At 43.7% G+C, this 27,879-nt stretch overlaps 1 protein-coding gene across 1 annotated transcript in view; it reads left to right on the top strand.

Moving 5' to 3' along the window:
* The window catches only part of LOC124003909 (V-set and transmembrane domain-containing protein 2-like protein), a 78,484-nt gene extending 51,037 nt beyond the window's left edge, over positions 1 to 27,447 (top strand). The window contains exons 2-4 of the mRNA XM_046312553.1: positions 18,875 to 19,041; positions 26,358 to 26,402; positions 26,559 to 27,447. Coding sequence (XP_046168509.1) covers positions 18,875 to 19,041; positions 26,358 to 26,402; positions 26,559 to 26,873 — 527 coding nt within the window. The 3' untranslated portion in view covers positions 26,874 to 27,447. The remainder of the gene's footprint in view (positions 1 to 18,874; positions 19,042 to 26,357; positions 26,403 to 26,558) is intronic.
* The last annotated feature ends 432 nt before the right edge of the window (positions 27,448 to 27,879 follow it).

Genomic DNA, 27,879 nt, shown 5'->3' with positions numbered 1-27,879 from the left:
CCTACGCCCATGTTTGCCTTAGATGGTAGTCATCTTCCCAGTATCAAATTTGAGACACTACCTTTAACTCTCACAGTATCTGGTAACCACAGTGAGACTATGTCTTTTTGATTTTCCGTTCACCGTTTACACCTGTTGTTTTGGGTCACCCTGGCTTGTATGTCATAATCCTTCTATTAATTGGTCTAGTAAGTCTATCCTATCCTGGAACGTTTCTTGTCATGTGAAGTGTTTAATGTCTGCCATCCCTCCCATTTCTTCTGTCCCTACTTCTCAGGAGGAACCTGGCGATTTGACAGGAGTGCCGGAGGAATATCATGATCTGCGCACGGTCTTCAGTCGGTCCCGAGCCAACTCCCTTCCTCCTCACCGGTCGTATGATTGTAGTATTGATCTCCTTCCGGGGACCACTCCTCCTCGAGGTAGACTATACTCTCTGTCGGCTCCCGAACGTAAGGCTCTCGAGGATTATTTGTCTGTGTCTCTTGACGCCGGTACCATAGTGCCTTCTTCCTCTCCGGCCGGGGCGGGGTTCTTTTTTGTTAAGAAGAAGGACGGTACTCTGCGCCCCTGCGTGGATTATCGAGGGCTGAATGACATAACGGTTAAGAATCGTTATCCGCTTCCCCTTATGTCATCAGCCTTCGAGATTCTGCAGGGAGCCAGGTGCTTTACTAAGTTGGACCTTCGTAACGCTTACCATCTCGTGCGCATCAGAGAGGGGGACGAGTGGAAAACGGCGTTTAATACTCCGTTAGGGCATTTTGAGTACCGGGTTCTGCCGTTCGGTCTCGCCAATGCGCCAGCTGTTTTTCAGGCATTAGTTAATGATGTTCTGAGAGACATGCTGAACATTTTTGTTTTTGTCTATCTTGACGATATCCTGATTTTTTCTCCGTCACTCGAGATTCATGTTCAGCACGTTCGACGTGTTCTACAGCGCCTTTTAGAGAATTGTCTCTACGTAAAGGCTGAGAAGTGCTCTTTTCATGTCTCCTCCGTTACTTTTCTCGGTTCCGTTATTTCCGCTGAAGGCATTCAGATGGATTCCGCTAAGGTCCAAGCTGTCAGTGATTGGCCCGTTCCAAGGTCACGTGTCGAGTTGCAGCGCTTTTTAGGTTTCGCTAATTTCTATCGGCGTTTCATTCGTAATTTCGGTCAAGTTGCTGCCCCTCTCACAGCTCTTACTTCTGTCAAGACGTGTTTTAAGTGGTCCGGTTCCGCCCAGGGAGCTTTTGATCTTCTAAAAGAACGTTTTACGTCCGCTCCTATCCTCGTTACTCCTGACGTCACTAGACAATTCATTGTCGAGGTTGACGCTTCAGAGGTAGGCGTGGGAGCCATTCTATCCCAGCGCTTCCAGTCTGACGATAAGGTTCATCCTTGCGCTTATTTTTCTCATCGCCTGTCGCCATCTGAGCGCAACTATGATGTGGGTAACCGTGAACTGCTCGCCATCCGCTTAGCCCTAGGCGAATGGCGACAGTGGTTGGAGGGGGCGACCGTTCCTTTTGTCGTTTGGACAGACCATAAGAACCTTGAGTACATCCGTTCTGCCAAACGACTTAATGCCCGTCAAGCTCGTTGGGCGTTGTTTTTCGCTCGTTTCGAGTTTGTGATTTCTTACCGTCCGGGTAGCAAGAACACCAAGCCTGATGCCTTATCCCGTCTGTTTAGTTCTTCTGTGGCTTCTACTGATCCCGAGGGGATTCTTCCTTATGGGCGTGTTGTCGGGTTAACAGTCTGGGGAATTGAGAGACAGGTTAAGCAAGCACTCACGCACACTGCGTCGCCGCGCGCTTGTCCTAGTAACCTCCTTTTCGTTCCTGTTTCCACTCGTCTGGCTGTTCTTCAGTGGGCTCACTCTGCCAAGTTAGCGGGTCATCCCGGTGTTCGAGGCACTCTTGCGTCTATTCGCCAGCGCTTTTGGTGGCCGACTCAGGAGCGTGACACGCGCCGTTTCGTGGCTGCCTGTTCGGACTGCGCGCAGACTAAGTCGGGTAACTCTCCTCCTGCCGGTCGTCTCAGACCGCTCCCCATTCCTTCTCGACCATGGTCTCACATTGCCTTAGACTTCATTACCGGTCTGCCTTTGTCTGCGGGGAAGACTGTGATTCTGACGGTTGTCGATAGGTTCTCTAAGGCGGCACATTTCATTCCCCTCGCTAAACTTCCTTCCGCTAAGGAGACGGCACAAATCATTATTGAGAATGTATTCAGAATTCATGGCCTCCCGTTAGACGCCGTTTCAGACAGAGGTCCGCAATTCACGTCACAGTTTTGGAGGGAGTTCTGTCGTTTGATTGGTGCGTCCGTCAGTCTCTCTTCCGGGTTTCATCCCCAGTCTAACGGTCAAGCAGAGAGGGCCAATCAGACGATTGGTCGCATACTACGCAGCCTTTCTTTCAGAAACCCTGCGTCTTGGGCAGAACAGCTCCCCTGGGCAGAATACGCTCACAACTCGCTTCCTTCGTCTGCTACCGGGTTATCTCCGTTTCAGAGTAGTCTGGGTTACCAGCCTCCTCTGTTCTCATCCCAGCTTGCCGAGTCCAGCGTTCCCTCCGCTCAAGCGTTTGTCCAACGTTGTGAGCGCACCTGGAGGAGGGTGAGGTCTGCACTTTGCCGTTTCAGGGCACAGACGGTGAGAGCCGCCAATAAACGCAGGATTAAGAGTCCAAGGTATTGTTGCGGCCAGAGAGTGTGGCTTTCCACTCGCAACCTTCCTCTTACGACAGCTTCTCGTAAGTTGACTCCGCGGTTCATTGGTCCGTTCCGTGTCTCCCAGGTCGTCAATCCTGTCGCTGTGCGACTGCTTCTTCCGCGACATCTTCGTCGCGTCCATCCTGTCTTCCATGTCTCCTGTGTTAAGCCCTTTCTTCGCACCCCCGTTCGTCTTCCCTCCCCCTCCCGTCCTTGTCGAGAGCGCACCTATTTACAAGGTACATAAGATTATGGACATGCGTTCTCGGGACGGGGTCACCAATACCTAGTGGATTGGGAGGGTTACGGTCCTGAGGAGAGGAGTTGGGTTCCGTCTCGGGACGTGCTGGACCGTTCGCTCATCGATGATTTCCTCCGTTGCCGCCAGGATTCCTCCTCGAGTGCGCCAGGAGGCGCTCGGTGAGTGGGGGGGTACTGTCATGTTTGTCATTTATTGTCATGTCTTGTCCCTGTGCTCCCCATGCTATTCGTTTCCCTCTGCTGGTCTTGTTTGGTTCTATCCTTCTCTCTCCCCCTCCCTCTCTCACTCTCTCGCTCTCTCTTCTCTCTGTCGTTCCGTTCCTGCTCCCAGCTGTTCCTATTCCCCTAATCATCATTTAGTCTTCCCACACCTGTTCCCGATCCTTTCCCCTGATTAGACTCCCTATTTATTCCTTTGTGATCCGTTCCTGTTCCGTCGGTTCCTTATATTGTATTCACCATGCTGTGATTGCGTTTCGCCCTGTCCTGTCGTGTTTTTTTGCCGTGATTGTGTATCACCCTGTTCTGTCGTGTTTTGTGCCTTCATCAGACGCTGCGTGTGAGCAGGTGTCTCAGTCGACTACGGCCTGCGCCTACCCGAAGCGACCTGCAGTCTGTGGCCGCTTCTCCAGTTGTTTTCCCCTCTACAAATCTAGAGGATGTCAGTTATTCCGTTTTGAACATTATTAAACTCTGCTTCTGTTAAGTCGCTTTTGGGTCCTCTTTTACCAGCATGACACTACCCTACATACTAGACCATACCTTATAGTGAAATGCTTACTTACAAGCCCTTAACCAACAATGTATGAAGTAAAAAATAGAAAGTAAAAAATAGAGCAGTGGTAAAATAACAATAGAGAGACTATATACAGGGGGTACCGCTACAGGGTAAAAGTACAGGGGCACCGGTTAGTCGAGGTAACTCAGGTAATATGTACATGTAGATAGAGTTAAAGTGACTATAAAAAGATAATACACAGAGAGTAGCAGTGTAAAAGAGGGGGGCAATGCAAATAGTCTGGGTAGCCATTTGATTAGCTGTTCAGGAGTCTTATGGCTTGGGGGGTAGAACATGTTAAGAAGCCGTTTGGACCCAGACTTGGCTCTCCGGTACCGCTTGCTGTGCGTAGCAGAGAGAACAGTCTCTGACTAGGGTGACTGGAGTCTTTGACAATTTTTAGGTCCTTCCTCTGATACCACCTGGTATAGTGTTCCTGGATGGCAGGAAGCTTGGACCTAGTGATGTACTCTACTGAGCCGTACGCACTACCCTCTGTATTGCCTTGCGGTCGGAGGCCGAGCAGTTGCCATAACAGGTAGTGATGCAACCAGTCAAGATGCTCTCAATGGTGCAGCTGTAATCTTTTCAGTCTCCTAAGGGGGAATAGGCTTTGTCGTGCCCTCTTCACGACTGTCTTGGTGTGTGTGGACCATGATAGGTTGCTGGTGATGTGGACACCAAGGATCTTGAAGCTTTCAACCTGCTCCACTACAGCCCCATCGATGAGAATGGGGGTGTGCTCAGTCCTCTTTTTCTTGTAGTCCACAATCATCTCCTTGATCACGTTGAGGGTGAAGTTGTTGTCCTGGCACCACATGTCCAGGTCTCTGACCATAGGCTGTCTCATCATTGTCGGTGATCAGGCCTACCGCTGTTGTGTCATCGGCAAACTTAACGATGGTGTTGGAGTTGTGCAGTGTTGAGTGAACAGTGAGTACAGGACGGGCCTGAGCATGCACCCAGGAGGGGCCCCCATGTTGAGGATAAGCATGCTGGTCAGGAAGTCCAAGATCCAGTTGCAGAGAGAGGTTTTTAGTGCCAGGGTCCTTAACAGAAGTTATTCTTTTTTTGGTCATTCTGTTACAGATTTGGTAACAGAATGACGCGTTTTAATCACTTAAACCAAATTTATATCAGTATAAACACTACAACTAATTGCTAGATCTATCTTGTTATGTGTTGGAATATTATATTCATTTGAGAGAGACTTAGTAAGTTCTTCCCCAAATTTTTTTTTTCAAAATCAATTAATTATTGCAATAATGAAACCGTCGACCCGGCAATCTTGCCTACCCTTTATAGACCATGCTGTTCCTTATATACCTGTTACTAAGATTGCTCAGTTTTAGCTGGTTCAAACCATCCCATATAGATTGGGGGCAACATAAGCCACTTTGGGTTCCTCCTGTGGTCATCTGCCAGGATAATAATGAGGCTGTTCTTTCTGTTCCTCCAGCCTATCTCTATCTTGGTGGCTCTCACCACATCTGATCTATGGAATGCCAGCTGTATGTTTTTTATCACCAAACCATCACTTAACCAGTTGCCAGCCCAAGCTCCATAAAGACTCCTCTCAGTTAACTCAGAACCTTACTCTAACAAATAAAACAACCATTTGGTGCATAAACATAACATTACATTGTAATCCAGCTACCACATTCCCCCATTTTGAGAATTCTCTCAACTTAAAAAGCAGAATTATAAGGTTTAAAAAAATTCTGGTTAGTGCCTAATGAACATGCCCAAGGACAAGTATCATGATTCCACCATTATATTATTATTATTATTATTATTATTATGTATAAGGCATCGCCTATGGACTCTATGTTCTATTAGCATAAACCTGCTATAGTTCCGGAGTATTATCATTATCAAAAATTACAATTTGGCAATGGATATAAATCCAATAGATTAGGATCAAATTTACTCTCAGGACCAGAGTTCACCTCTCCATTCCCAAGGCATGCTGAGAATAGCCATTGGTCAACATCTTCAGTACACAACAACTTCTTTACCTATGTCACAATCATCATAACAACAATCAAAACAATCAATCCATAATACCTGAATTGCTCCGATTAACATACCAAAAATTTCTCAAATCAATTGGGCAGTTTAAAGAATCATTCTGCTTCCAAATCATAATTAAAACCCAAATAATTATTCTAACAAAGTTTAGAATGACATTGCTCAGTGATTCACATTGGTTCTATCACCCAAAATGAAAACCCTCAACTTAACGCACTGACAGAATGTACATTTATATTACTATACAAACGATTAATCTCATAATTCTAGTATTAAGTTTCTCATCAGGGTTATAATTGCAGATCAGTATCTCAATGCATTCCTAGCCTAAATCACTATACATTTTGCAGTGTATAAACCTCCTCAATCAACCTGATACCCCAAAATAACAATTTTAGACAAGTCGAAATCAGTTATGGGCACAGGTGAACAACCCCTTCCTTTTCCCGGCCCTCAATCTTGTGGCATTTCTTAATTTTTCTTCTGCAGATAGCTTTACAGTTCAAAGTGGATGGCCCAAGACAATGTCCCAATTTCAATGTCTCACTTGAACCCCACCACAACTTCTACTATGTCTTGTCCATTTGCCAACCAGTATACAAGCAATATCAGAGAAGTTTTGGAACGGATCTCTCCCCATGCTCACTCCATGTGGACTTCTGTTGTATTCCTGGGAGAAAAGGCATGAGAGAAAAGGCAGTTGATAACTTCAACTGGATGCTGTACACCGATTGCTCGGTTCGGACTCAGGTCACTCGGAAGAGGTGGTGCAGGACAGGGCCGTAGTGAACACCATTTCTTCATCTGGTTAGAGGATGTTTTGAGGTCCACACCATTTGGTAAAAGTACCCCTCCCGTGCATTTAGATCCCATCTCCACCATAACCTTAAGAAAGGACAGATCAGAACAATAATTTAGTTCAGTGCATCTTTGATTCCGTAAATCCAAACAAATGATCTACTGTATGACAAAGTATTATTACAATCCAATAGTCTTAATGCAAATCTCTAAAACACATGTCTTTGAAAAAAATTACATCACATTCTGTTGAAACAATTTTTCCAATTAGCCCTATACTTCCCTTATCACACTGTCAACCTCATGGCAGAGTCATAGGATCAGGAAATGATCCCGATCATTCAGCAGACCCAATCTGGTGAGATTTATCGAAACAACCATTTGGTGGATAAATATAACATCATCTTGTAATCCTGCAACCACAGTTACTTCTGCGAAATGTAATCATCTTCCCTCCTCATGAAGGAGAGAAATAAGAAAATATCTTAAAGATAGGTGGGTTTTTTGGAACAGAATGACAATTATTTCTTAAATTTAACAGAAGGCAAATTATTTTTGCAAAGCTAAATATAAACATTGATATTATTTGGCAGGGTCTTTAATTCAACATGAATGTGTTTTCAGGTATTGTTAATAGCTTTTAAGAATTTTTATGTTTTCTAAGACTGCTGTTTCATCTGATACCAGATTCAAAGTCTTTGCCTATTCCACATTTTTAGGATGGAAAATGGTTGAGTAATGTATATGCCTTAATTTCTCAAAAATATAGAATTTTAGCTTTCATTTTATGTGCTCCTATGAACTTCAAGTTAGTGCTCGTGGGGATTTTTTTGACGTGGAAATGTCGAAGACCATCCTACTGTGGTGTGGAATCCCAACTTTAAGCCACATACAGGACTCCCTGCATATCCCTGTCCTTGAGATGACTTTTCTTTACTTTAGGGTTCCATCTATTAGGCTATGGATACAGAAGACTGAGGGCAGCAAAGGCAGTTTGTCAAAATTAGACTTCACTGTCTGCTCATTCACGGCTTTCATGGCTCTTCTCAAGCGGTATGCCTATATGAAAGTGATCACAAACCAAAGCTGTAGTTCATTGTTAAAAAATAATAACTTCGCTATGATCCTTTTTGTTCATTTTCTCTCTGTCAACCACCATCCTTCACCTATTTATTTGTGCTCGTGTTTATCTTCTTTTAAGTTAGATAATATGAGCAAACAACTGTCTGGTGTATGCTGTTGTCAGTAGACTGCCAAGCACTGTTGCTATCTTGGGTATGCCACACTTTCATTTGGATGTTCCAATAAACCACTTTTAAAAAAGGAGAGTGCATGCCTTCACACTGTTCATGATTCAAAAAATGACAATGAAAGGTCAATGTTTGGGTCACTTTCTGTTCTGTGTGATGCACCCTTTGGAGCATTTCAAGTGTGTGTAGGCACCCTTTAATTATATGTGTGCAGTTTTCAGACAGTTTTTGGATAATAAAGTAAATGAGCTCAGGGCGAGGATCTCCTTCCAGAGACATCAGGGATTGTAACATACTCTGTTTCACGGAAACATTGTTCTCTCAAGATATACTGTTTCCTTCCATTCAGCCATCTGGGTTGTCAGTACAATGTGCACACAGGAATTAAGAACTCTCCGGGAAGAAGAAAGGCGGTGGTATATGTTTCCTGATTAACCACTCTTGGTATGATTGTGATAACAAACAGAAACTGACGTCCTTTTGTTCACCTGACCTAGAATACCTCACAATCAAATGCCGACCATATTACCTCCCAAAAGAATTATCTTCGGTTATAGTCACAGCCCTCAGGCCGATACCATGACGGCCATCAAATAACTACACTGGACTTTATGCAATCTGGAAACCACATATCCTAAGGCCGCATTTATTTATTTTTAACAAAGCAAATGTGAGGAAAACGCTACCGAAGTTCTACCAACACATTGACTGTAGTACTGGTAAAACATTGGACCCCTACTCCTCAACTTTTCAAAATTCCTACAAGGACCTCCCCCGCCCTCCCTTTGACAAATCTGATCACGATTCAATTTTGCTCCTCTCTTTCTATAGGCAGAAACTCAAACAGGAAGTACCCATGCTAAGGTCTATTCAATGCTGGTCTGACCAATCGGGATCCATGCTTCAAGATAGTTTTGATCACACGGACTGGGATATGTTCCAGGTAGCCTCTGAGAATAACATCAACGAAAACACGGATACGGTGACAAGAGTTCATCAGGAAGTGTATAGGAGTTCTGTGACTTTTAAAACCTAACCAAACCAGAAAATGTGGATAGATGGCAGCATTCATGCAAAACTGAAAGTGCAAACCACCGCATTTAACCATGGCAAGGTGACTGGAAGTATGGCCGAAAATGAACAGTGTAGTTATTCCTTCCATAAGGCATCACGTCAGTACAGAGACAAAGTGGAGTCGCAATTCAACGGCTCAGACATGATAAGTATGTGGCTGGGTCAACAGACAATCACGGACAAAGGGAAAACCAGACACATCGCGACCACCCATCTCTTGCTTCCAGACAAGCTAAACGCCTTCTTTATCTGCTTTGATGACAACACAGTGCCACCGACGCAGCCCGCTACCAAGGACTGTGGGCTCTCCTTCTCCATGGCCAGCATGAGTAAGACATTTAAGTGTGTTAACCCTCGCAATGCTGCCAGCCCAGACGGCATCCCTAGCCGCGTCCTCCCTTATAGGGCCCCCCACAAACTCTGGGTCATGATCCCCACCACAATTGCAACATGGCCACTCTTCACTCCGATTTTTGTACACTCCACTCATCTGCACACACTTGAAACATGTCCAAATCCTTTACAGTTTATACATTGTAGTGGTTTTGGGACAAATGCTCTTATCTCACTATCAGATATTATAGAACTGACATGCTTTCTTCCTTTTCTCCATCTACCATCGGGGTCAAGCGTTGAGCACTAACCAAACCTGGGATTCTCGATGCAAGGTTTTCTGCCTTAACGTGTTAGTCCTACCCCCTACTTTTTCGAACATTCTGTTAAAAATCGCGCAACATTTCAGTGCCCTGCTGCTCATGCCAGGAATATAGTATATGCATTTAAAAAATCTGACTTGTTGCCTGGATTCACAACGAGTGTAGCTTTAATTCAATACCCTGCATGTGTATTTTAATGAACGTTTGAGTTTTAACTAATACTATTAGCATTTAGCGTAGCGCATTTGCATTTCCAGATCTCTAGATGGGACGCCTGCATGCCAGGTAGGACCAAGAGGTTAACTTCCCTCAACACCCTTGAGGTAACTTCCGTCGACACCCCTGGGATGACTCCCTTAACAGATGCCCAACTCTAGAGTTCGAAGCACGTTACTTCAGATGACACGATTCTTGTGAGGCCTGCTGTCCTTGTCCTCTATTCCTCAGGCACATCATTCATTATTAGAACAAGCCCACTCCTGGTCACTCAGATAGATTTCACTTTTCCCGGCAAACAATTCACCCGCTTCATGACCCAGATAAATATCATTGTTAGAAAAAAACAGCCCAATTTAGTTTACCTTTATTTAACTAGGCAAGTCACACCCCATCCTGTGAACGGGACCGTTGTCATCATCTGACACTAATTAGCATAACGCAACGGACATAAATCTTCCTAGAAAATATTCCTATTCATGAAAATCACAAGTGAAACATATTGGAACACAGCTTAGCCTTTTGTTAATCACCCTGTCATCTCAGATTTTCAAAATATGCTTTACAGCCAAAGCTAGACAAGCATTTGTGTAAGTTTATCGATAGCCTAGCATAGCATTATGCCTTGCTAGCAGCAGGCAACCTTGTCACGAAAATCAGAAAAGCAATCAAATTAAATTGTTTACCTTTGATGAACTTCGGATCTTTTCACTCACGAGACTCCCAGGTAGATAGCCAAAGTTATTTTTTTCCCAAAATATTATTTTCTGTAGGCAAAATAGCTCCGTTTGTTCTTCACGTTTGGCTGAGAAATCGACCAGAAATTGCGGTCACTACAACGCTGAAAAATATTCCAAATTAGCTCCATAATATCGACAGAAACATGGCAAACGTTGTTTAGAATCAATCCTCAAGGTGTTTTTCAAATATCTATTCGATAATATATCCAACGGGACAATTGGTTTCACAGTAGAAGCGATTGGAATAATGGCTACCTCTGTACTTTACACAAGATTTTCTCCGGGAGCATCATGTGACCACTTGCGCAATGTAGCCCCTTACGGGTATTCATCAACATAAATCCGTAAAACTACGTCACAATGCTGTAGACACCTTGGGGACTACGTAGAAAGCATAAGCTCATTGGCACGCAGCGCTTTCAAAATATGGGGCACTTCCAGATTGGATTTTTCTCAGGCTTTCGCCTGCAACATCAGTTCTGTTATACTCACAGACAATATATTTACAGTTTTGGAAATGTTAGTGTTAAGAACAAATTCTTATTTTCAATGACAGCCTAGGAACAGTGGGTTAACTGCCTGTTCAGGGGCAGAACGACAGAGTTGTACCTTGTCAGCTCAGGGGTTTGAACTTGCAAACTTCTGGCTACTAGTCCAACGCTCTAACCACTAGGCTACCCTGCCGCCCCGATAAGAAGTGAACCCTTGTACGACATACACTTATCATTCCCTTCAATTTTCGACACCTTTTTCATTCCATTCTTCGACTACTACTGTTGTCTGTTCATCTTCTCCAACTCTGCCCTTCTCGTTTCAAATTTGACATCCACTTCCACCATGACTCCTCATGGTCCTCAACCTACTATCGACGCCAAAAAACCATGCATATAACCAAAATCCACACGTGTTTACTTGGTTTTGAGCATGTGAAATAAATTTAAACGACAGTACCGGTGGGATGAGATAACTTGTGCTCCATAAACCACACCCCAGTGGGCAGAGGCATGTTGCTTGTTCACTGGGACACATTTTACCATGAGAAAGACAGATAGCCCTCTCATTTTACAATGGTCTACGCTAGTTGACAAGCCAGACCTGCTTGACATTCCCTCTCTGTATGTATTTCAATAAACACAATAGCATTTTCATTAGATTAATAATAATAATAGAATAAACACTAAAACACCACAATAAAACACCAAAATCCATTAAATAAACAACATCGCAAGGACCATTCATTATTCATTTGTTAAGGGCAGGTCTTAACTCTTGAAACTCTGGGGGCGGTATTTCATTTTTGGATAAAAAAACGTTCCCGTTTTAAACGGGATATTTTGTCACGACAAGATGTTCGACAATGCATATAATTGACAGCTTTGGATAGAAAACACTCTAACGTTTCCAAAACTGCAAAGATATTGTCTGTGAGTGCAACAGAATGTTACAGGCGAAACCCAGATAAAAATCCAATCAGAAAGTGCCCCATATTTTGAAAGCACTGCATGCCAATGACTCCTTATATGGCTGTGCATGGGCTATGAATGAGCTTACAGCTTTAAAAAAAAGCTTAAAGCTTAAAGCTTACGCTTTTTACGTATTCCCCAAGGTGTCTACAGCATTGTGATGTATTTTTACGCATTTATGTTGAAGAATAGCCGTAAGGGACCACATTGAGCAAGTGGTCACATGATGGCTCCCGCAGAAAATCTTGCGTAAAGTACAGAGGTAGCCATTATTCCAATCGCTTCTAATGAGAAACCAATAGTCCCGGTGGATATATTATCGAATAGATATGTGAAAAACACCTTGAGGATTGAATCTAAACAACATTTGCCATGTTTCTGTCGATATTATGGAGCTAATTTGGAAAAAAGTTTGGCATTGTAGTGACCACATTTTCCGGTCGATTTCTCAGCCAAACGTGAAGAACAAACGGAGCTATTTCACCTACAAAAATAATATTTTTGGAAAAAAGGAACATTTGCTATCTAACTGGGAGTCTCGTGAGTGAAAACATCTGAAGTTCTTCAAAGGTAAATTAATTAATTTGATTGCTTTTCTTATTTTCGTGAAAATGTTGCCTGCTGCTAGCAGGGCATAATGCTAGGCTATGATAAACTTACACAAATGCTTGTCTAGCGTTGGCTGTAAAGCCTGTTTTGAAAATCTGAGATGACAGTGTGATTAACAAAAGGCTAAGCTGTGTCTCAATATATTTCATTTGTGATTTTCATGAATAGGAATATTTTCTAGGGATATGTATGTCCGCTTGCGTTATGCTAATTAGTTTCAGGCGATGATTACGCTCCCGGATCCGGGATGGGTAGTATCAATAGGTTTTTAAGGAATTCATTTATGAATTAAAAATGCATTTCAAAAGAACAGAATGTCATATTTTGAGTTTAAATATATTACTGTGCTTTGAGTGTAGGAGTGCATGTGGGGAGCTTCTGTAAAAAAGTTATATTTTGAAATATAGCTCATTTGTCAGAGTTGCTTGGCAAGCATAGGTGATTTGGAAACTGCAGAATCTGCTCTTTCTGATACTATATAGACATCAAAATGTCTTACCTGCTTGTGACACTGTAAGAGAATTAGCAAAAGTCACTTTTTGGCACTCCATTTAATTTCCCTGCCTCTGTTGTCAATTCCAAACTGTGCTGTTTATCAGATTATTCATATACAATCTAACAATTGATAATATTCTCACCCATTGGACTATAGTCAATTTAATGTTTGTCTTTAGGCTAACTCTATTATTATAAGTGTGAAATTAGTTTGTTTCAATGGGCCGTCATTAGCTCCAGATGCCTGACAGGCAGGGGGGAAACATTGATATGTCCTCTTAAAACTGCTTAGAACACAAATTCTGTTTGTGTTATTAAGATTCTAACAACGATAGTGTGTTAGACTTATTTAGCAAAAGTCAAGGACGAGTGGGACATAACTTTAAAAATGACAGGGTAATAAAAAAGTGCATGTGTTTTGAGTCAATATGACGCTCTCTGCTCTCCTAGTGTTAAATGGTTACATTTGTGGCCACCTTGTCACTATCTCCTGGTCCCTGAGCCTAGCCTAACCTACTACCTCCTGGTCCCTGAGCCTAGCCTACTATCTCCTGGTCCCTGAGCCTAGCCTAACCTACTACCTCCTGGTCCCTGAGCCTAGCCTACTATCTCCTGGTCCCTGAGCCTAGCCTAACCTACTACCTCCTGGTCCCTGAGCCTAGCCTATTATCTCCTGGTCCCTGAGCCTAGCCTAGCCTACTACCTCCTGGTCCCTGAGCCTAGCCTACTATCTCCAGGTCCCTGAGCCTAGCCTACTATCTCCAGGTGCCTGAGCCTAGCCTAGCCTACTACCTCCTGGTCCCTGAGCCTAGCCTATTATCTCCAGGTCCCTGAGCCTAGCCTAGCCTACTACCTCCTGGTCCCTGAGCCTAGCCTATTATCTCCTGGTCCCTGAGCCTAGCCTAGCCTACTACCTCCTGGTCCCTGAGCCTAGCCTACTATCTCCAGGTCCCTGAGCCTAGCCTACTATCTCCAGGTGCCTGAGCCTAGCCTATTATCATCTGGTCCCTGAGCCTAGCCTAGCCTACTATCTCCAGGTCCCTGAGCCTAGCCTACTATCTCCAGGTGCCTGAGCCTAGCCTACTATCTCCAGGTCCCTGAGCCTAGCCTAGCCTACTACCTCCTGGTCCCTGAGCCTAGCCTATTATCTACTGGTCCCTGAGCCTAGCCTAGCCTACTACCTCCTGGTCCCTGAGCCTAGCCTACTATCTCAAGGTCCCTGAGCCTAGCCTACTATGTCCAGGTGCCTGAGCCTAGCCTATTATCTCCTGGTCCCTGAGCCTAGCCTAGCCTACTATCTCCAGGTCCCTGAGCCTAGCCTAGCCTACTACCTCCTGGTCCATGAGCCTAGCCTATTATCACCTGGTCCCTGAGCCTAGCCTAAACTACTACCTCCTGGTCCCTGATTATAATCTAACCTACTACCTCCTGGTCCCTGAGCCTAGCCTAACCTACTACCTCCTGGTCCCTGAGCCTAGCCTAACCTACTACCTTCTGGTCCCTTAGCCTAGCCTAACCTACTACCTCCCGGTCCCTGAGCCTAGCCTAACCTAACCTACTACCTCCTGGTCCCTGAGCCTAGCCTATTATCTCCTGGTCCCTGAGCCTAGCCTACTATCTCCTGAGCCTAGCATAGCCTACCATCTCCTGGTCCCTGAAACTAGCCTACTGTCTTCTGGTCCCTGAGCCTAGCCTAGCCTATTGTCTTCTGTAGGTCTATGTGAGTTGCATGTTAAATGCAAGAGTCATGGAATTACATAGGGCTATAAGACTATTTGGTCTCTAATGCAAAATCACATGTTAGATGGTTTGTTGTGTGCTATCAATTACAGTCAGATATGATAGGTTATGCTTTTGTGATGATTTGAGTGCCTAACTTTTGACCTTTTATAAATCAATCTGTGGAAACCATAGATCGAAATGGCTTACATTGAGCTAATAGCCTTGGTTTTTACCTTTACTTAACTAGGCAAGTCAGTTAAGAACACATTCTTATTTTCAATGATGGCCTAGGAACTGCCTGTTTAGGGGCAGAATGACAGATTTGTACCTTGTCAGCACAGGGATTTGAACTTGCAACCTTGCGGTTACTAGTCCAACACTCTAACCACTAGGCTACCCTGCCACCCCAAGGACAAAGTAGTACATTTTCTGTGTGACATAGGATGTGAAATCTGAAAACACTTGACGCTGGAATGTCACTCTAAGCATTTCATTGGCTCTTCTGACAGTCCATCAACTCCTGTCTAAACCCTACATCACAGACACTGACAAAGCACATGCCTGCAATCCATATATTGTAGTGCAGCAGGAGAGAGTGGTTTCACCACTGTAGCACATTTATAACCATTCATCTAAAATATTTTGTACATTTTAAACAAAAAAAAACACTTTATGTTTTTCACAGACGGGCAAAATTAATATGAGATGAAAGGTGAGAGCCTATCGAGTTCAGGAAGCCAAGATAAAGCTCTGTGCGATTCACAGCGATTGGGGGCAGGCATTTTGGTCAAGAGAGACCATTTAGAAAATATGCAAATGTTCTCTTACACTAAACATACACATATGTATTTTACAATTATAAGGAAGGTGAAATCTTATAGTTAGTGGTTGTATCATTAGATTATACTATATTTATAAAGAATATAAGAAATTTCAAGACTTATTCATGTCATTTTTTGAATAGAAAATGCATCATATAAAATATTTTGTATTTTCATATTTGAATCATATTTGTACTGTGTACTTGAGCTTGTGTCCTCAAAAGTGACTACACCTCAGCAATTTATAACAATTTGTACCTGAAAGGTGAGATTTGAACCTTTCTTGGAATATTCAGCATTGCTAGTTATTGTTTATGGCCCTCTCATGATAAATAATTACTTTTGGAGATTACGTAGATTGCATTTTGTAACATTTAGCTGTTTTAAAGGCACTGTTATCACCCTTTTCAGAGGAGTTTTATTTCATAGACTAAAGCATGTTACCTCTCGTGCCCCCAGTCTAGTGAAATACTCGGTCTCTCTGGAAGATAGAAGTATCCTATCATAATAAATACACTACTTTGACAGACAGCATCTCCCCTAGCCTACTTTCTACCCACCACGATACCTCGTACGGGTCCCCTTTTCATGGTAAACTTTTCCTTTGAACCATACTCCAGGTCGCAAGTTTTCATTTCCCAACTTTCTTCCTTCCCACCATTCTCAGGCACAGCAGCAGCTGCACCTTCCAGACCTTCCGCTATTTCTCCAGTCTTCGACTCACCCTTACTCTCTACAGCTTTCCCAATCTCCATCTCACTCCCTCTATGATCACTACCATCCAGAGGAGGCTGGTGGGAGGCGCTATAGGAGGACAGGCTCATTGTAATGGCTAGAATGGAATAAATGGAACGGAGTCATAAGTGGTTTTCATGTGGTTGATTAGTTTGATATTACATTTTACATTTGACATTATTCCAATCCAGCCATTATAGTGAGCCTGTCCTCCTATAGGTACTCAAGCTCAGTTTTATTTTATTATTCATGAAAAGCAGGAGATGTAGGTTTCCTTTTTGGAGATCTACTTCCGATTTTCCGCCATCTTTTTTTGCTCATCTTAATTTTGCGTTACTCATCGTGGTCATTATTTTTCTTCTTGTCCTCCATCCTGCTCAAATTCTCACTTTTCCGCTCTTTTAGCATCATTTTGCTGTCGTCCGCCCTGAGTAGATGTAGCTTGCTTCGTGATATACCACTCAGGTGTTTATGAGAAGGACCGCGTATAGTGATGAGGTGTCCTCAAACTTGCCTATTTTATGGTTCTAGACGCAGGGAATTCAGAACACAGCCTTTCCTCTCAAGGTTAAAGCATTTGGCTGCTGAAGTACAGCAGTGTTTATGTACCTTTTAACATATTTACCATTTGCCCTCACCAAGAAGAGGTAAGAGTTGAATATCCCTTGGTAAATGGACAGATGTATAATAATTTCTATTACATTTTAACCATGAGGTTTTCACTCCATCTTTTCTGCATACTTTTTGCTATATTTTGTATCCTGTGCAAATTTGAATTGTCTTGGAACTACTCTGCATGATCTGTTTATTTGATAAACAATATTTGTGCAAGAATATAAAATAAACAAATAGGAGTAACCCACTTGTTCAGGACAATGCACTTACTCCCAAAATAACTCACCACTGTAAGTACATAGTCATATAAAATCAATATGGAGAGAGAGTGAGCAAGAGCGAGAGATCTTTTTAGTAAAAAATGTGAGACTCAATGGGGTGTGATGAGTGTACAATCACACATGACCTCAGGCTGCTACGCTGTGTAGAGCAGGAACTGAATGTACTGAACATACATCTAGTTTCACCGCTCATTATTAAACCACCATCATTAGCGCGACGATAGATCAAATGAAGATAGATCAAAATGATTGATGTGAATGTAATGAACCAGTTGTCATTGTCCTGAAAAGCTCCTGGGGATGCAGGCTTTCGTTCCAGCCCAGCACTACCACACCTGATTTAACTTAGCATGGGCCAGATTGAAGATCACGATTAGTTGATTATTTGAAACAGGGATGTTCATGATAGGCTGAAGCAAATGCCTGCACACCATGAATGGGAATTGGAGACCCCTGGAATATACCTTGATTTAATAGAGGCATGATACGGTGATAATGTGTATTGTGTTCTCTAAGCGTTTGTCGTGCAGGGATGCGGGGACAATATTTAATCACAACACAAGACAAAGGCTGCTCTATGACCGGTGTAGGGTTTCCTTAATGTTTCTCTATGTTCTATACACAAGGGGTCGCTGCAGGAGACATGGCAAAACAATAGGCAGCCAGGAAGGATTGCGAAATGTAATGGACGCAGAAATGCCTACAACCCTTTTAATTCTTTTCCATAGGGGCATATCTTTTCAGGGGTAAATCACTTAGATAAGACAAACATTTTTCACAATCGTACATATCTATTGAAGTAGTTATTTATTATGATACATTTTGTACACATGCTTCTCATTACCTAAAGGACAACATCCTTAAAAAGCATGACTCAAAATGCGATTAGATGAGCCAGTCGAATTGCATTTGTCTGATACATCTGCAATGTCTTTAAGACACACAAAACATCTCTCCTACTCACATCTCCCTACAGTATACAAGAACATCCCTTCCAAAATCCCCAAAGTGCCCTTCAACTTAACTATCTTTATCCTTGCTGAAGTTTTATCATCATATCAGATGGTGGTGCATGTTAAACAACAAGACATCGCTTAAACAGAATACCAGTGGCTACCTTATCTTTCAAAGACTTGTCTCTAAGACTAAAGCACTTGGTGGAGGAAGCCTTTGTGGTGGTGAAATTATGAAGGATGATTAGTCCATGAATTAGCAATGTGTTTTAAGGGAGCAGTTTATACAGGATTTAGCGATGGTCTAATAGCTGGATGTGTGGGGATAGATAGGGGATATGAGGGAGTGATGTCTTTGTTTGAGAGATGTCCCTGGCTACTTTAGCCCTCTGAAGGATCACGAAAACAAAAAAGCCCACAGCAAAGCTGGGTGGTATTCATTAGGTGCCAAATGGAAAACAAACGACTGAAACAGGGAGGGACTAGCTGAAGATGTCCAATAAGAAACACTCTTTTTTTAGTGTTACTGTTCTTTAGCAAAGACTTTTTGACCCTTTCGTGATTTAAAGTCACAAATGTATCACTTTTATTTCCAGTGCTACCCCTGGTTGGTCACTTTTTCTGGTCACTTTTCGGGTGCATACATGCTCAGTCTCTTCACTCTTTCTCCATTAAGCTCTCTTCACGGAGGTCCCTCATGACACTACAACGCATAGCGGTCAGGATGTGGAGATGGCCTGTTCATTCCGGGGGGCGGGGCCCTCCTACTCCCTGGAGATCCAGTGGTGGTACATGAAGAACCACAGAGACTGGCCAGAGAAACCCGCCTGGACCTCCAATCAGGTGAGCCGCTGAGAGGAATGTTACGGTCGGAGGGCGGGACTTGCCTTTTAAGGGGAGATTGTTTTTGGCCGTTGGGTGTTTGGGTGACACGTGAGTCAACGATCCGAGTTACTGTTCTGTGATTCTGTTTGACATAGAGTAGCAGTGGTTGTGTTAGCTCAGGAGTTGGTGAGCACAATTAAACAATGTAGTTCCACTCACTAAATATTAGTAACTGTCAACCCTGGTTTGTCTATTGAAAGGTTACAAATGGAGCCCCCAATCACTACTTGAGACACATGTGTCGGTGTGTGTATAACATTTTCCCAACCTCCTAATGTCAATACAATATTTTCTTGTTTCATAAAAGAGTAGCCCTGTATCTGATTATCATTATCATCAATATTTGATTAATTCTCAGCTAAAATATTTATTACCTTTTAAAATGTATTCTAAATGTACAGCAGTCGGGTTTTAGACCATGTCATAGAACTGTCTCTGCTGCATCCACAGTTATAAATGATGTTGTTAACTGTATTAATAAAAAGCAACATTGTGCTGCCCTCTTCATTGACCTGTCAAAGGATTTCAATACTGCTGATCTCTCACTGCTAATTCAGAGGCTTTCCTCAAATTGGCCTAGACCAGGCTGCATGTAACTAGTTAAAAAATACTATAGATATATAACTCAATGTACAGTACATTCTGAAAATATTTAGATTGGGAGAATGTCATATGGTCAGATGAAACCAAAATATAACTTTTTGGTAAAAACTCAACTCGTCGTGTTCGAGGACAAAGAATGCTGAGTTGCATCCAAAGAACACCATACCTACTGTGAAGCATGGGGGTGGAAACATCATGCTTTGGGGCTGTTTTTCTGCAAAGGGACCAGGACGACTGATCCGTTTAAAGGAAAGAATGAATGGGGCCATGTATCGTGAGATTTTGAGTGAAAACCTCCTTCCATCAGCAAGGGCATTGAAGATGAAACGTGGCTGGGTCTTTCAGCATGACAATGATCCCAAACACACCGCCTGGGCAACGAAGGAGTGGCTTCGTTAGAAGCATTTCAAGGTCCTGGAGTGGCCTAGCCAGTCTCCAGATCTGAACCCCATAGAAAATCTTTGGAGGGAGTTGAAAGTCCATGTTGCCCAGTGTTACGAATCCCTTTTGGCCCGACAGTCTAGGGGGGATGGTAATGAGACCCGTAACATAACTCATGCAAATTATTATTGTGACAAAGTAAAAGTGTGAATGAAATAACCACGACAACAGAAATCTACCGTCAAACTAGGTTTATTTATAAACACATGGTAATGGGGGGAGCAGGAAAAGGGGCTGAGCTGGACCCAAGGAAAGAAACAATAAATATACAAAAACACACCCCTAAGCTAGACTAGCCTACTTTAACAGCTAACTAACTAACCAAAAATACAGTGGGTGGTCCGCCCAGTTCTACCTAGTGTATTTAACAAAGTTCACCTACGGGTAGTGTATGCCCATGGGCGACTTGTCTTGGTTTCCCCTTTTCCCACTTGCAAACAAACAAACACCATAACCAAAAACAATACTCACAGGTGATGACAAAGTGCTATGGAGGTGCTTTAAACAAAAGAGAGGTTAAGATACAAAGCGAGAGTGAAACACAGAGACCTACAGACATGGCATTTACAGAGAGATTGAGCTGAGCTGATGAACAAACAAATGATGGGGTTTTTAAACCATGGGGAAGGAACTGTGATAGGTCAGGAAATAGGAGGAGGTGTGTCTTCTGATTGATGATTGATTGTTGACTGACTGGGGAGTGATGATTTCCACCTGTGAGGGGAGAAGGAGAGAAAAGGAACACACACACAGGATACACACACACACAGGATAACTGTATCCGTAACACCCAGCAACAGCCCCAAAACATCATTGCTCTTGAGGAGATCTGCATGGAGGAATGGGCCAAAATACCAGCAACAGTGTGTGAAAACCTTGTGAAGACTTACAGAAAACGTTTGACCTCTGTCATTGCCAACAAAGGGTATATAACAAAGTTTAAACTTTTGTTATTGACCAAATACTTATTTTCCACCATAATTTGCAAATAAATTCATAAAAAATACTTTTTCTCTCATTTTGTCTGTTATAGTTGAAGTGTACATATGATGAAAATTACAGGCCTCTCTCATCGTTAAGTGGGAGAACTTGCACAATTGGTGACTGACTAAATACTTTTTTTGCCCCACTGTATAGGGAAGATAATCAAGTAGGTTATGGAGTTCAGGTGAGTATCATGAGGTGCAGGTGTGCAAGACGATGGTGAGGGATAATCAGCAGCCTGATTACTTAGAGCCCAGAGAGGGTGTATATGTGACACTGTGCTTGTAATGAAGTTTGTCTGTTGTTTGAAGTGAGTCAGACCGAAATGCAGCGTGTAGGTTACTCATGACTTTTAATGAAGAAAATGCTGTACATGAAATAACTGAGAATACAAAACAACAAATGAGTGAAACTACTTACAGCCTATCTGGTGACTAACACAAAGACAGGTACAATCGGCCACGAAATACAACGCGCACTCAGGCTGCCTAAAAACGGTTCCCAATCAGAGACAACGAGAATCAGCTGACTCCAATTAGGAATCGCCTCAGGCAGCCAAGCCTAACTAGACACACCCCTACTAATACACACTCCTAATTAATACAAACCCCAATACGAAATACAACATATAAACCCATGTCACACCCTGGCCTACCCAAACATATAACAAAAACACAAGATACAATGACCAAGGCGTGACAGAACCCCCCCCTAAGGTGCGGACTCCGGGACGCACCTCAAGAGCATAGGGAGGGTCCGGGTGGGCGTCTGTCCATGGTGGCGGTTCTGGCTCGGGACGTGGACCCCACTCCATAAATGTCCTAGTTCCTCCCCTTCGCGTCCTAGGATAATCCACCTTCTCCGCCGACCATGGCCTAATAGTCCTCACCCTGATCCCCACATAACTGAGCGGCAGCTCGGGACAGAGGGGCAGCTCGGGACAGAGGGGCAGCTCGGGACAGAGGGGCAGCTCGGGACAGAGGGGCAACTCGGGACAGAGGGGCAACTCAGGACAGAGGGGCAACTCAGGATAGAGGGGCAACTCAGGATAGAGGGGCAACTCAGGATAGAGGGGCAGCCCGGGACAGCGGGGCAGCCCGGGACAGAGGGGCAGCCCAGGACAGAGGGGCAGCCCGGGACCGAAGCAGCCCGGTACTGAGGGGAAGCCCGGTACTGAGGGGAAGCCCGGTACTGAGGGGAAGCCCGGTACTGAGGGGAAGCCCGGTACTGAGAGGAAGCTCGGTACTGAGAGGAAGCTCGGTACTGAGAGGAAGCTCGGTACTGAGAGGGAGCCCAGTACAGAGAGGGAGCCCAGTACTGAGAGGAAGCTCAGTACTGAGAGGAAGCTCAGGCAGGTAGTAGGCTCCGGTAAATCCTGGCTGGCTGGTGGACCTGGATGATTAAGGTTGTCTGGCCAATCTAGAAGATCTTGGTAGACTGGCACTTCTGGCGGATCCTGGCAGACTGGCACTTCTGGCGGATCCTGGCAGACTGGTGACGCTGGGCCGACTGGCGGCGCTGGGCAGACAGGAGACTCCGGCAGCGCAGGAGAGGAGAAAGGCTCTGGCTGCTCTGAACAGGAGAGGTGCACTGGACGCGCTGGGCCGACTGGGAGCACTGGTGGCTCTGGACAGACAGGAGACTCCGGCAGCGCAGGAGAGGAGAAAGGGTCTGGCTGCGCTAAACAGGCGGGAGACTCCGATAGCGCAGTAGAAGAGAACAGCTCTGGTTGCGCTAAACAAGCGGGAGACTCCGGCAGCGCAGGAGGGGAGAAAAGCACTGGCTGCGCTGAACAGGCGAGGCGCACTGGAGGCCTGGTGCGTGGTGCTGGAACTGGTGGTACTGGCGCGAGGACACGCACAGGAAGCCTGGTGCGGGGAGCTGCTACCGGAGGACTGGTGTGTATAGGTGGCTCTGGATAGACCGGACCGTGCAGGCGCACTGGAGCTCTTGAGCACCGAGCCTGCCCAAGCTTACCTGGCTCGATGCCCACTCTAGCCCGGCCAATAGGAAGGGCTGGTATGAGTCGCAGCTGGCTCTGCACCCGCACTGGAAACACCGTGCGCTCCATAGCATAACACGGTGCCTGCCCGGTCTCTCTAGCCCAACGGTGAGCACAGGGAGTATGCGCAGGTTTCCTACCTGGCATAACTATTCTCCCTTTTAGCCCCCCCAATACATTTTTTGGGGTGACTTTCCGGTTTCCAACCGCGTCGCAGTGCTGCCTCCTCATACTCACGCCTCTCCGCTTTAGCTACTTCTATTTCCTCCTTGGGACGGCGATATTCTCCCGGCTGCGCCCAGGGTCCTTTTCCGTCTAATATCATCTCCCAAGACCAGAAGTCCTCATATTGCTGCTCCTCACAATTAACAGGGAGAGTAGGCTCAGGTCTGACTCCTGACTCTGCCACTCTCTCTCTGCGCTTTCCCCCGTTACCTACGGTTTTCGCTCTGTATAGCTGTGCTTTCCTTTTCGATTCCATCCGTGTATAGCCCTCTTCGCATTGCTGTAGGGAATCCCAGGCGGGCTCTTGCACTCGCTCTGGGTCGGCCGCCCACCTGTCGATTTCTTCCCACGTCGTATAATCCCTGCTTCTGCCGTCCATATCGTCCTCCTTTAGCTCCTGCCAGTTCACACGCTGCTCGGTCTGTGAATCGTGGTGGGCGATTCTGTAATGAAGTTCGTCTGTTGTTTGAAGTGAGTCAGACCGAAATGCAGCGTGTAGGTTACTCATGACTTTTAATGAAGAAAATGCTGTACATGAAATAACTGAGAATACAACAAATGAGTGAAACTACTTACAGCCTATCTGGTGACTAACACAAAGACAGGTACAATCGCCCACGAAATACAACGCGCACTCAGGCTGCCTAAAAACGGTTCCCAATCTGAGACAACGAGAATCAGCTGACTCCAATTAGGAATCGCCTCAGGCAGCCAAGCCTAACTAGACACACCCCTACTAATACACACTCCTAATTAATACAAACCCCAATACGAAATACAACATATAAACCCATGTCACACCCTGGCCTACCCAAACATATAACAAAAACACAAGATACAATGACCAAGGCGTGACAGTGCTTACAAATATCTGGGCATCTGGGTAGATGAAAAGCTGTCTTTTACAAAGCATGTTGATGAGTTGGCGAAGAAGTTGAGAATAAAAATGGGCTTCTTCTGTAGAAATAGGTCTTGCCTCTCGCTCAATAGTAGAAAGCAGATTTTTCCAGTCGATCTTCCTATCGGTCCTACATTATGGCGACATCATCTATATGAACACAGTCATTAACGCCACCGGATGCAGTTTATCATAGCACATTCCGCCTTATTACGGGTGACATTTTTAGGACTCATCACTGTATTCTCTACCAGCAAGTTCCTTGGCCCTCTATGATGTCATATAGGTTGATACATTGCTAGGTTTTCATTCCTAAAGCTCTTTTACAAAAAGTCTCACTGTACCTAGCATCATTTACTACACTTTAGACATACGAGTTACCACATCCGGTCTCAGGGATGGCTAATTCTGGAAATCCCTTTGACCTCTATTGAGTGAGGTCAATCAGATCTTAGTTTTCTTGCATCTTATTATTGGAACACTTTTTTTTAAATGTTCTGGTGCCTCTAGGGAAATTCAGAAAGCTGATTGAGGACCTTATTACTGGTGAATGTGTTTGTTTTCTATGACTGTGTTTTTCTTGCATTTTTTTTGCATGCGTTTTGTATTTATATTTTGTTATGTGTATTTGTTAAGTCATTTATCAGGGCTCATCGGTAAAGGAAACCTTGGTCTCAGTATGACTCCCTGAGAAAATAAAGGTGAAATAAAATACATTAATTAAGCCCACATGGACTTTGTTAACACACTATTACCATTCAAAGAGATCATGTTCATTACTGTTGACAGAACTGAATTGACTGAATCCACATTTGTCTATAATACAGCACACAGAGGAAATACTTTACCCACAGCCCTTGGCATTGGAAATAATAGATAATTGCTGATTAGCATTTTACTAGCACTGTGGGAGGAGGTTGACTACTATAACTTATGGAAAGTCAAACCCCCTGCTGTGATGCTAGATACTGTAATTGGCACTAAGGAAGGAATAGATTTTCCAAATCTCTGTTTGATGCATAATGCATACCCATGTCCCTAAGAACATTAACAACTTCATAGTTAAGAACACTATAATAATATGGAAGAAAACTAAACATATTCTACAAGAACCAACACCACTCCCTAAAAATACAACCTTATGAAACAATCCTTGGATAGGTTTTCAGAATAAATTGGTCCAAATGGAAACTAAAGGCATAGAAACCATAAATGACTTGGTAACAGGAAATCCATGTAGCTCCATGACAGAATAAAAATACACTTTGGACTGACCAATGTATGTAGTTTCTAATGCACGCAACTTAAAGGTTACATATCACAAAATGTCGATTTGAAATCCTTTGGACACCAAAACAATCTTGAGGGAATCTTATTTGAATCAAAAAAAGGATGGTCATATGATACGGAATATATACTGTACAAAACCTTGTAGAGAGCATATCCAACTGACAATCTCTTAGAAGAAAATATAAACTATTGGAACCAAGACTTAAAAAGAGCTGATGTTGGCACAAGATGGGGGGGGAGTTGGAGTATAACTCCTGAAATTACAGTTAACAAAAAAAGTACTCTTCATCTAGTATAAACGAATGTATAGAATTCATTGTACAAGAGACAAAATTCACAAATTCTACAGCACAACAGCAGAGTCACGTCTTAAGTGTAAAACCAATAACGGTATATATATGTATATATACAATATATATATATATTTACATTTATTTGAACAGTTCAACAGGGAGTCATGCTGAGACCAAGGTCTCTTTCACATTTGAGACCTGTATATACATCAATACACATCAAACACATCCATTTGTTTAGTTTTTTACCTTTAACTGGGCAAGTCAGTTAAGAACACATTATTATTTTCAATGACGGCATAGGAACAGTGGTTTAACTGCCTGTTCAGGGGCAGAACGACAGATTTGTCAATATACTCTCTGCACATCAATAAACATCAATATACACATCAATATTCACATCAATACACTAAAAGCAAAACACAATCATAGAAAAACATGTGAAGTCATATTTGATTATATCTCAATTGATAATGTATATCTCTTGCGAATGTTATTTCAGCCATATGCCTGACTTATTGTAACAAATTCCTTATAGGTGGTGCCAATGGAGGAGATGTCTAAGGATGCCACCAAAATAAGTGTGAGGACACATGTACAGTCTTCAGTACTGCACTGTAAACTAAATGGACTCTTAACTAAACATGATTAACTCATTATGAACCTAATGATTTCTGTTGAAACCCATAAATATGATTCATATTCATGTGACTCACAAATACATGATCTCCTGCCACAGGTGGTGAAAGTGGCTGGGAGCAACATCTCCCACAAGCTCCGCCTCTCCAGCGTCAAGCAGTCAGACGAGGGCACATACGAGTGCCGTGTCATCGACTTCAGCGGCAGCGTTGCGCAGCACCACCGCGTCCGGGCCTACCTCCAGGTGGAAGCCGAGAGATGGCTGGGTCACGGGTCAGCAGACACCCAGCCCCAGGAGCCCCGACACAAGGGACAGGGGAGCCAGGTGCACCCCCACCAAACAGAGGACCGGGAACTGAAGAGGCGATCGGCCGATGACAGCACCACGGACTGCACTGAGAGCTGTGTGCTCTAGAGTCTGGTTCTGTCTCCAGATAGGAATAACAGCAGTGCATGTTCCCGATTATCTTAAGAAGGATGATTATTTTTACACCAGCAGAGGCCTGGACAAAAACTGCTTAATTTATGTTAATTTATGAATCGATTTGTTTGGTTGTTTGTTCATCTGAGATTTGTTCATGTTTGTTTGAATTCGGGTTGTCACAGACCACCAGAGGGCATGATCGTGTTGTCTTGGTTCTTAAATGTAATGTTATTTCTCATCGACTTTGTTAAATGCTTTGTCCATGATTTCTGACTCTGGAGTTGTGATGGGTGAAGATGAGGGTGTCGTTGGGAGGAAAGGATTCGGGGAAGGCCTGTATCTCAATAGTATGAAGTATCTTCCTTCCTTTGTCTCCTTTCCTTAATAAGCACGGATCTGAAATGAATGGAAAGGACAAAGCAATATATACTTTCGGGCTCTTGAGTGGCGCAGCAGTCTAAGGTTAAAAGGTTAAATAAATAAAACAATTAAAATACTGAACAAAAATATAAACGCAACATGGAACAATTTCAAAGATTTTAATGAGTTACAGTTCATAGAAGGAAACCAGTCAATTTAAATAAATTCATTTGCTCTAATCTATGGATTTCACATGACTGGCCAGGGACGCAGCCATGGGTGGGCCTGGGAGGGCATAGGTCCACAATCTTGGGAGCCAGGTCCACCCAGTGGGAAGCCTGGCCCAGACAATCAGAATGAGTTTTTCCCCACAAAAGGGCTTTCTTACGATCCCGCAGGTGAAGAAGCCAAATGTGGAGGTCCTGAGCTGGCATGGTTACACTTGGGCTGTGGTTTTGTGACCAGTTGGATGTACTGCTAAATTCTCTAAAATGATGTTATGGCTTATGGTAGAGAAATTAACATTACATTCTCTGGAAACATCTTTGTTGGATATTCCTGCAGTCACCGTGCCAACTTGAGATATCTGTGGCATTGTGTAGTATGACAAAACTGTACATTTTAGAGTGGCCTTTTA

Source organism: Oncorhynchus gorbuscha, linkage group LG18, assembly GCF_021184085.1.
Source record: "Oncorhynchus gorbuscha isolate QuinsamMale2020 ecotype Even-year linkage group LG18, OgorEven_v1.0, whole genome shotgun sequence".
NCBI lineage: Eukaryota > Metazoa > Chordata > Actinopteri > Salmoniformes > Salmonidae > Oncorhynchus > Oncorhynchus gorbuscha.
This window is presented reverse-complemented; position numbering and strand designations above follow the sequence as displayed.